The following is a 9,881-nucleotide window of genomic DNA, read 5'->3' as shown; positions in this document are numbered from 1 at the left end:
ACGCAAGAAGCTTTTCACTGGTTAAGCAATGTGTGTGCGTGTGCGGCGACAGCTGTTTTGAAGACTGGTTCTAGTCAGAACTAAACTGATTTCTGCATAATCAAGCATCGATCTACATCATAGGCGTGTTCAGACCCACAGTTAGCCAAGATGATCCCGACCACGTCTCTTAAATACGACGAGCGGTAAAAGCAGCCCTACTCGTTTAACCCTGAATAACAATAAGAATGTTTGAGAATATGCATGCGCATAATGCCTGAATATTTAATTAGACTACATCAGACTGAGCATATAGTGGAAATTTACAGTTCAGTGATAGCAACAAAAATAGCATAAACTGAGAAGCAATTGAATTTAATATTTTACAAATGAATAAAATCAAGTCAACGTGAATCTTAATCTTAATTAGGTTTGGCTACATATGTACACATGTAGTCACTTTTATGATATCGCTGGCTGTCACATTAAGAAGACAGTTACTGTTCACTGTCTTATATCGTGACCCTACTCATATAAACTCCCCGCTCATGGATCAGATCTCCATCCATCAGTCAAGATGTCGCCGACGTTCCTCCCGGCATTGATGATGGTTGTCTCTCAGGGTGTGCTGATATATGCCCAGGAAGCACGTTTACACAAGAACCCTTGGATTCAGAAGTTTTCCAGCAAACCGAAGAACAATTGTGTTCCTCACAAAGGTAAGAAAATACCCCCCTAGTGAATGTTGGTTAATGCCGCAGTCGAAATATCTAACCATCGTTAGTAAAACGTTGAGTCTGTCAAATATGCTCAACCGATCCACACTGTTAGCACCCACCAAACCCGACAAACCACACGATCCACACCTTTTGATACCAACCTTTCGATACTTAGGTGTTTTCGTATATGAGTGAATGAGTGCGTGAGTTTTACGCAGTTTTTAGCAATATTCCAGCAATATCACGGCGGGGTCCCAGATAGCATTCGGACGTTTGCCCAACGTTGGCAATGTTGGCAAAACCATTGCCAACGTTGGGCCAACGTCTGAATGCTATCTGGGATACACCAGAAATGGGCTTCACACATTGTACCCATGTGGGGAATGGAACCCGGGTCTTCAGCGTGACGAGCAAACGCTTTAACCACTAGGCTACCCCAATACCCCTCCTTATATGATGACTTGACACGTTTATGGATAACAACTAGGTTTGGAACGAACGTTGAGGGATGTCTCAGTTTATCAGGAGAGGGGGAGCACACACACACACACACACACACGGAGAAATCCATATAACGACACTAGATATGGGCTTCGACACGGGTCTTTGGTGTGACGAGCGAACGCTTTAACTACTAGGCTACCCCATCGGGCCTACGCAGAGACGCATACACACGCGCAACCCCAACCCCCACCCCAACCCCTACACATGTACGCACACAAGAACGCACACTTGCAAACCCACCCATAGACTTTGATTACAGCACGAATAACCCCTCTCGCAGCACCGGTTATATGTAGATTACCCTGCCACGTGCACCCACTTGTATAATAATAACTGTAGGAGTAGGGAACCAATCTAATATCAAATACCATGTGACAAGTCTAACCAGTTTTTCGTATTTCTATCTTCTTTCATAAAACGGATGTCTTATGCCTTAAGACATCCGGTTTACAGCGGTTTATGAATAGGCACAGTGTTCTGCCGCATCGGAGCATGTGTCCTTGTTTCTTATGTACTGAATGTATGTCAAGGATATTTTGGTGAAATGGAAAACATTTTCGTAAAATTGTTTTGGTTACATAACACCTGCGCTCAATAATGGACAAATGCTTACATAAGCATGCATGTACTTACATACATTCATTATACATGCATGTCTTAATACTCGACAACATATATTTACATTTCTTTAAATGGCAGCTTACCATCATCTAATCAAGGCCAATCAAGAATAACCCTTCCCACCCTGTGTCTATCTGGCTTCATAGCCAATATCTGCAATCACAACAACTATCAGTTATATCATCACACTGTACACCAACCTCTCAAACTGTATATATAGAAATATCTGTCATGTATATATTTCTCCTTGTGCATATGTTGTGTATCCCTTGCTTGATAACAGTGTTAGCATCTACACCGGAACGTCGCATCTATTGTAATAAAGAAGGTGAGGTGAGGTGAAATTGGGTTTAACGTCGTGCTTGAGAATATTTCGCTCATATGACGACGTGCATGCGTGTGTATGTGTATGTGCGGCTGCTTGTACTAGCCCAGACTTAGGTTGGTTTTATAGTGCTAGCCATCTGAGATACCATGCCGCAGTGAAACATGAATACCCCACTCAGACACACTATACTGACTCCGAGCCGACCAGTCCTTGTTGTACCCATTAATGCCGAGCGCCAGGCAGGGACCAACAAGTACCATATTTATAGTCTTTTGGTATTACGCGGTCGGGAATCGAACCCGCGACCTTCCGCTCTCCGTGCAGACGCTCTAACCACTACACCACGGAGGCGATACTTGTAATAAAGAAGTTGTCTTTCCATAAAAAGTGTTCCTCTGTATACTTACATTGAAATGCATGTACTAAATGAACGTGCATATGCTTTCATCAACTCACATGTATTTTGAACATAATTATGATTATGCTTTACATAAAACTAAATACAAATATATAAATAAGCATGTTCTTACTTAAACTTACGTATAAACGTTCATAAATGCACACATAAACTTATATAAAACCATACATATACTTTCATAAATCCACACATATACTTGCATAAATCCACACATATACTTATATAAACGCATTACATAATGACGTAGATAAGTAGATACTAGTAGAAAACGTCGCAACCACCCATGTTCGTTTTAAACTGACATTCTAAGAAACGCACACACTTGCATTGACTTACATAAACGTGAATATACCATCTCAGCGTATATCGTTTTTCACTGCTAGTTTGTTGTTTAACGCCGCACTCAGCAATGTTCCAGCTATATGGGGGCGGTGGGGTAGCCTAGTGGTTAAAGCGTTGGCTCGTCACGCCGAAGACCCGGGTTCGAATCCCCACATGGGTACAATGAGTGAAGCCCATTTCTGGTGTCCCCCGCCATGATATTGCTGGAATGTTGCAAAAAGCGGCGTAAAACCAAACTCAGTCAGTCAGTCCAGCTATATGACAGCAAGTAATCAAGGATGAATCAAACAATTCAGTGATGGACAATGTCAGCATCGATCTGAGCAGTAGGGATACTATAATATGCATCAGCGAGTCTGACCACCGTTAGCTACATCTTACGACGTATATGGGGTTCTGAAAAGGAGTAAATTCCAAAAAAGGATCACCTCGGGTAAATAATATAAGATAAGTCACATGCCACTCTGTACACTACAACACAATCTCTTAAGTATGAGTGAGTGAGTTGGGTTTTACGCCGCTTTTAGCAATATTCCAGCAATATCACGGGAAGGGGGGGGGGGGGACACCATAAATGGGCTTCACACATTGTGCCCAAGTGGGGAATCGAACCCGGGTCTTCAGCGTGACGGGCCGACGCTTTAACCACTAGGCTACCCCACCGCCCCCTCTTAAGTATGAACTGCTGTATCCCAGTCTGGAGGCAGAATAAAGAATAAAGCCCATTCCACTCCACTGATTTACCCAACTTAACCACAAATAACACAGAACAGTGAAACATTATCACTTAGTACCAGGATGCATGCATAATGCTTCAGAATGACAAATATATTTTCATCCTACACACCGAATGGCACGATATATATCAAGCAATAGTCCAGCAATTCCTGTCTTTGGTGTCTTCATTTCACATGTGAGGTATGTCCGATGCTATCCCCTGTATTTTATATATCTTATGATCCCTTTTTCCCCCCGATGAACAATGACTTCCTGTCGACGTTTTCCTCCAATGGAGAATTATACGATCAACAATTTGCCAACACTTCGTATTCGGGGAACGGTAACCGGTGGCACTCGGTTCAACTGAAACAAATCTGAAACGTATGGTACAGCTATACGAAATCCCTTATGAAGCGAATACCTGCATATATATGTATTGTATATACTCAAATGTGCCGAACATAAACACGGATAACTTACATAAACGTTTATCATATTTCATATTAACCAATGCTAGTTTATGTAACTGATCACTGCGTTCTTGTGTGTCTTTTCTAGAATTTGCCACTTGTACTGTTCAGCCAGACCCAAGCGCTCCTTACAAGTTGACAGGCGCTGTACGCTTCGCTCAAACAGATGTAAGTGACACTTGTGCCTACATGACGCAAGGAAGTGCCTCTTAAAGCAAATCAAGCGCTGAATATTTAAGAACAGTTGTCTGTCTTTAAATTATATGTATCGTATTGCAGGGCACAGGTGAAGCGTTCAAGTAGGTCTGTCACAAGAGAAAATCCTTTTAGATCTAATAAAGATTTACAGTCACGCTGTTTAATCACATTTGTTAATAACCCATATTTTGCAATAATAATATGGTACAAGGTTGACCGAGTTACCGACCAAACAAACCCTATTCGTAATTTTAAGAAGTATCTAATATATTGTATCATTCTAGTTATATCATAAGCATGTGAGTTTGTGAATCACTATCAAATAGTTATGACACCAGGTGTTCGCGAAAAAATGGGCGTACCCATCAGTGTTACCCGTCACAAACACACTCAAAGGCGCTGCAACTGAGCTTTGGGTGTGTACCATGATAAAATGCTTTACCTTTATGACTATGAAAAGACTTGTGTCGTTAGTATTCTTATAGTTGTTTTTGTTGTTGTTCATTCACGGCAAACATATGTCCTATGTTTGCTTTCACAGTATTGTGGTTACCATGGTTACCTGTTGGTCTCGGTCAATCTGAAAGGTTTCCCGCTGTCTGATCCCTTGACGAAACATGGATACCATGTGCATGAATATGGTGACCTCTCCAACGGATGCACAAGTACGGGGGGTCACTACAATCCGCTCAACATGACTCACGGGGCTCCCTATGACGAAATACGGTTGAAAATCACCTATATTTTTTACATATATTTTACGTGCTCTTACTTAGATTAGGTTCTTGAACCCTGTTGCATGTGCCTATCCAACAATGTGATCCTATGACTTAGGGGACACACAACATTGGCTTAGTTCTTACATCGGAAGAGGGCCCGCTTTCGGAAGCGACTAGTCTAAAGGATTATAATTTTGAAATAAATTAATGGCCAAATGTATGTGTAATGTATAAATCGTCGATTTAGAGTAGGTGTGCTGTTATGTGTCAGTAGTATGTTGTATATATGGAGTATGTTTATGAAAAATATATCAGGTATTTTCTTGACGGTACCACGATGTCTACAAGACATTTTGCACAATAATAAGACGGAGACGATGTTTAACTTTACCGTCACTGATTGCAGGAAAGGGTACCTGGTGGTTATTGAAGAAATACTACAATACTACAATAAAAAAAAAAAAAAAAAAATACTATGTGGCTGTTTATGTTTCAGTGTTAGCCTATTGTTTGAAATGTTTAATAATGCAAATATAATAAGTTTGATTTACTTTGTTTTTCAAAACCATTTTATCCATTTCAGTAAGATCTTTATGCATGCTTGTTTGGTCCAGATTGTGTCTGGACTCTAAGGCATCCCGTTAGTTGCATGGGTTGCTGGAGAGCAATTCCAACCCGGATCTCCACGGCTACCCTGTCTCCATAAGCGATAAAAGAACAATCTGAGATCAAAATATAAGTATATTCGTACAGCAACGAGTCTGATTTTTAAATGGTATAATTTGTCATGCTTACAGACACGTCGGTGACTTTGGGAATATTCCGGCCCATGATGGTCTAGTTAAACACTACCATCGGGACCGGATTGCAAGTCTTTTTGGACATTACTCTATACTAGGAAGAGCAATCGTGGTGAGTTCTTGTGTCCCCATTCCTACCTGCATTTTACATTAAAACACAAACCAGCCAAATATCACATTTAATTTTGTCACACTTGCCTGCATCGTTAATAGATCACTGGGCAGAGAGGCGTCCAATTCCTGAATAGTCGCTAAACGAAATGCGAAAACTTTTGTAGACAGTGGTTATATTTCAATTCATTCTACATGACATACATTATGAGAGTACTTACTATTAAGGCCATTGCAATTCCCAGTTTATCTGAAAGTAGAGAAGGTTTTATCTCCAAGGAAGGAATGACAGTTGCTAAGCAGATACTCAGTGTAAGATTCACAAAGACACTTAGTACATTGTTTTTCTTGGTGTGACAGGTTCACGCAGGAACTGATGACCTCGGGAGAGGTGGGGACCCTTCCAGCAAGGAAAACGGAAATGCTGGATCCAGACTGGCCTGCTGTGTCATTGGGTATGGAGAGGAGTGGTATGCAGCAGACGAAGAGTAACTGATTTATTCTGGAGAAACTGTCAGCATAAACACGAATAATGAATAGTTATACCGAACTGCAAAACGAAATGTGTGACCCTATCGTCGTTACATCTTATCCGAAGCTCAACACCTGAACATTGGACAGATAGTATGAATATTGTATACAGTTATATGGCTTTGCCATATCGATCTGGTTAGTTTTCTTTGAAAGTTATCAAAGGGAGCTTACTTCTGTTTATGTATATAAACATATGGATCCCTGCTTTCTCGAACAGTTGATCAATTGTATTTCACAATTATTTACTGATTACATAACTAACTAAACTAAATTTACTTCATATTTGATTGTTGTTTGATTAGCTCTACATACGTATACATGTTGTTTATTGTTTAATATTACATAAAAAAACATACCATCAATATGAAAGTGGGCTGTAAGTAACAGTCAGAAAATCCAGTAATTGTCCAATGAACATCAAGTTGTGAGATGATTCTAGGTATATCGGAGTGTCCGCGTAAAGGCAGGGGGGAGCCCGAAGTGATGTCTCAAATGTTGAACATTTTTGTGACCCCCTGAAGCACGGGTATGCTGCTGACAAACCTAGAAATTATAATCAGGCTAAACGGGACCTGAATCCAAGAAACTGCAAAAGAAGAGCCAGTTCAAGACAAGTCAAAACATTTGGTATTTCTAAATTCTACACCACTCTCTCTCTCACATGGCAAAGTATAAACGAAAACATTTTTTAATCCATTGGGCATTTATTTTTTCATTATTATTCATTATAGGATATTTATATAGCGCACATATCCACGCAACTAGTACATGCTCACGGCGCTGGAGTGCTCCCTTGATCAACAGATGTCTTTTTTCTGGCATTCTTTGAACCAACTCATCTCCCTGCTGAGTATTTAACTCATGCAGCCTGTTAAGCGCAGAGGGTTATCACACATCCTATAGACAAGCTTACATCTATGTCTTTAAAGGTTCAGGTCAATTACATTGGTCGAAAAGAGCAAATATCATCTGAATGTTAGTAAGAAAACTATGTGTGAATAGTTTCTCATCAAACACATCTTTGAGAAAGTTGTGGGGAAATGATATTCAATAGTAGGCATCCCAATGTCCACCAGTAGTGTTCCTTGTTGTTAATTTGCAAAGGAATTTGAAGATCTGGCAGCTTGGGTTGCTGCGAATGAAGTCCAGTTCTTTATATTCCACAAATTCCTTCAGAAACCATCACTCACTTCCAGAAACAGTCTTGGGTCAATTATCTCCCTCTGCGACGATACACCCGAGTCATCAGAGACTAGAAGTGTACAGCTGACTACTATCTCAGGCTTAGTTTACGAGAACACGCGCACGGCAATATTGATTCCTGCATTTAAAACACTGTCAAGAACAAGATTTGCAATGAAATGATAAATCATCGTGATAAGTGAAGTTTTAAAACGAGGTGAGGTGAGGTGAAATTGGGTTTAACGTCGTGCTTGAGAATATTTCGCTCATATGACGACGTGCATGCGTGTGTATGTGTATGTGCGGCTGCTTGTACTAGCCCAGACTAAAGCTGGTTTATAGTGCTAGCCCACTGAGATACCATGCCGCAGTGAAGCAGGAATACCACACTCAGACACATTATACTGACTCCGAGCCGACCAGTCCTTGTTGTACCAATTAATGCCGAGCGCCAGGCAGGGACCAACAAGTACCATATTTTAACGTCTTTTGGTATGACGCGGTCGGGGATCGAACCCGCGACCTTCCGCTCTCTTTTAAAACGAAATGTAACTTTTGATTAACCATTTTTCTCCTCGTCTCTTCCTCTACATTTACAGGAAGCCTTTCGTACTTATCAAATAAGTTATTCGAATAATCTCTTGAACCATGATATAATAGAGGTTGCTTCCTAGAAATTGGTTGCGGGATGTTACTTACGAGATACTCAGAAATTCGTTTATCGGACAATATTTGAGAGAACGAAGGGTCCGGATGAACTACACAACTGTATTCGAAATCTGCCATCTTCATAACGAAGATCAGACAATAGAGAACCCGTGAAAATCCGGGTCATCTATCCCGATTACGAAGATCGATGCTCATGATACTGATCACTGGATTGTCTAGTCCAAACTGGATTATTTTCAGACCGCCGGCAATATAGCTGGGATATTGCTGTGAACTAAGCTCACTCTCACACTCAGTGTCTCGGTGCTGTTTACCTGCTTAGTAGAGGCATAAGTTTGTACTTCTTCATTACGCTAAAATGGATGCAGCACTGCTGTCTGTACATGTTCCGACCCAACGGGATATCTGGACCTTACGTTTGCAATGTCCCGGGGACTGTTTATCACAGAAATGTTTTAATTGCGTTTGTAATTTATTGGTTAAATCCAGGTCAAAGTTCGGGGGTATAACTTTCACACACAACACAGTTCATTCTTTAAAATATATGTCATATTTATGTGTAATATATGAGTTTATTAGTATCATATTTATTTATGAAATGTCGTTTTCTCAACCGTACATCACACTGTTACCCTGTTGATCTGCAAGCTGAAAGAAAACATTAACCGGGAATGAAATCAAACTCAGTATGAAACCAACAAACAGCAAACCAATGTGATATAATTAACAGCGGTATTCTAAAATAATTAATATTTACAGTGTTTTTATTATTTTGTTATTGGTTCCCAAGATTGCAATGTCAAATATATGTTACAGTGAATATGTCAAATCAGTGATTTTGCAAAATCACTGAAATTTTCAGTGATTTTACAATATCACTGATTTGATATATTCACTGTAACATATATACCAAACTGTGATGCATACAGATAAATGATGTACATGTATTATATCAATATCATACTAATAAACATATATATAAAAGAGGAAAATGATATCACATATGGGTACGTTTGAAAGTCATCTAAGTACTATGAAGACACGGCCCCATTTGTGATTGAATTTTTATATTTCTTTATTTTCTTTTGGATACATGATTTTTCACAAAGAATATTTCCTTCAGAGTTTTTATAAATAAAGTTATATTGATGCATAAATATGTCCTTTGCAGCAATGATGATATGATATAGTGATCTATTTTGATGTAGAGTACCAAACCAAACCATATGTTTTGATAATAGCAATGGTTGAGGGTTTAAATTGTTAAGCCTAAAAATTACAAATTAATCCAAATCAATCGAAAGGTATAATTGAGGCAGTATAAAATCAAGTGGCAGTACAATTTCAAAGGCAGTGTAATACGAAAGCAGTGATCAAAGCAATAAAGACAGAGATGGCGATATTTACCTCAGTGCTACTGTGGTCAAGTCAGAAAAAAGGCCCTGGCTCAGTATTGAGGGAAAGAATGATCACCAAACAATTGTTGGTCTTCTTGTAACTTGAGATGTCATATGAAATGAAATGAAAGATGTAGCTCCCCTTATAAACCTACGGAATAGACTCCAGA

The 9,881-nt window shown here is 39.7% G+C and overlaps 1 protein-coding gene across 1 annotated transcript; it reads left to right on the top strand.

The window, feature by feature from the left end:
• The first annotated feature begins 538 nt into the window (after positions 1–538).
• On the top strand, positions 539–6,743 carry LOC124256083 (superoxide dismutase [Cu-Zn]-like). The gene is made up of 5 exons (XM_046690015.1): positions 539–698; positions 4,190–4,269; positions 4,841–5,025; positions 5,816–5,930; positions 6,290–6,743. The coding sequence occupies exons 1-5, from the start codon at positions 557–559 to the stop codon at positions 6,419–6,421; spliced, it is 654 nt and encodes a 217-aa protein (XP_046545971.1). The 5' UTR covers positions 539–556; the 3' UTR covers positions 6,422–6,743.
• Positions 6,744–9,881: the final 3,138 nt, after the last annotated feature.

This window comes from Haliotis rubra, unplaced genomic scaffold (genome assembly GCF_003918875.1).
Source record: "Haliotis rubra isolate DU_JTF1 unplaced genomic scaffold, ASM391887v1 Scf617, whole genome shotgun sequence".
In the NCBI taxonomy this organism is placed as follows: Eukaryota; Metazoa; Mollusca; class Gastropoda; order Lepetellida; family Haliotidae; genus Haliotis; species Haliotis rubra.
Note: the sequence above shows the minus strand (reverse complement) of the source record. Positions and strands in the feature narration are given on the sequence as shown.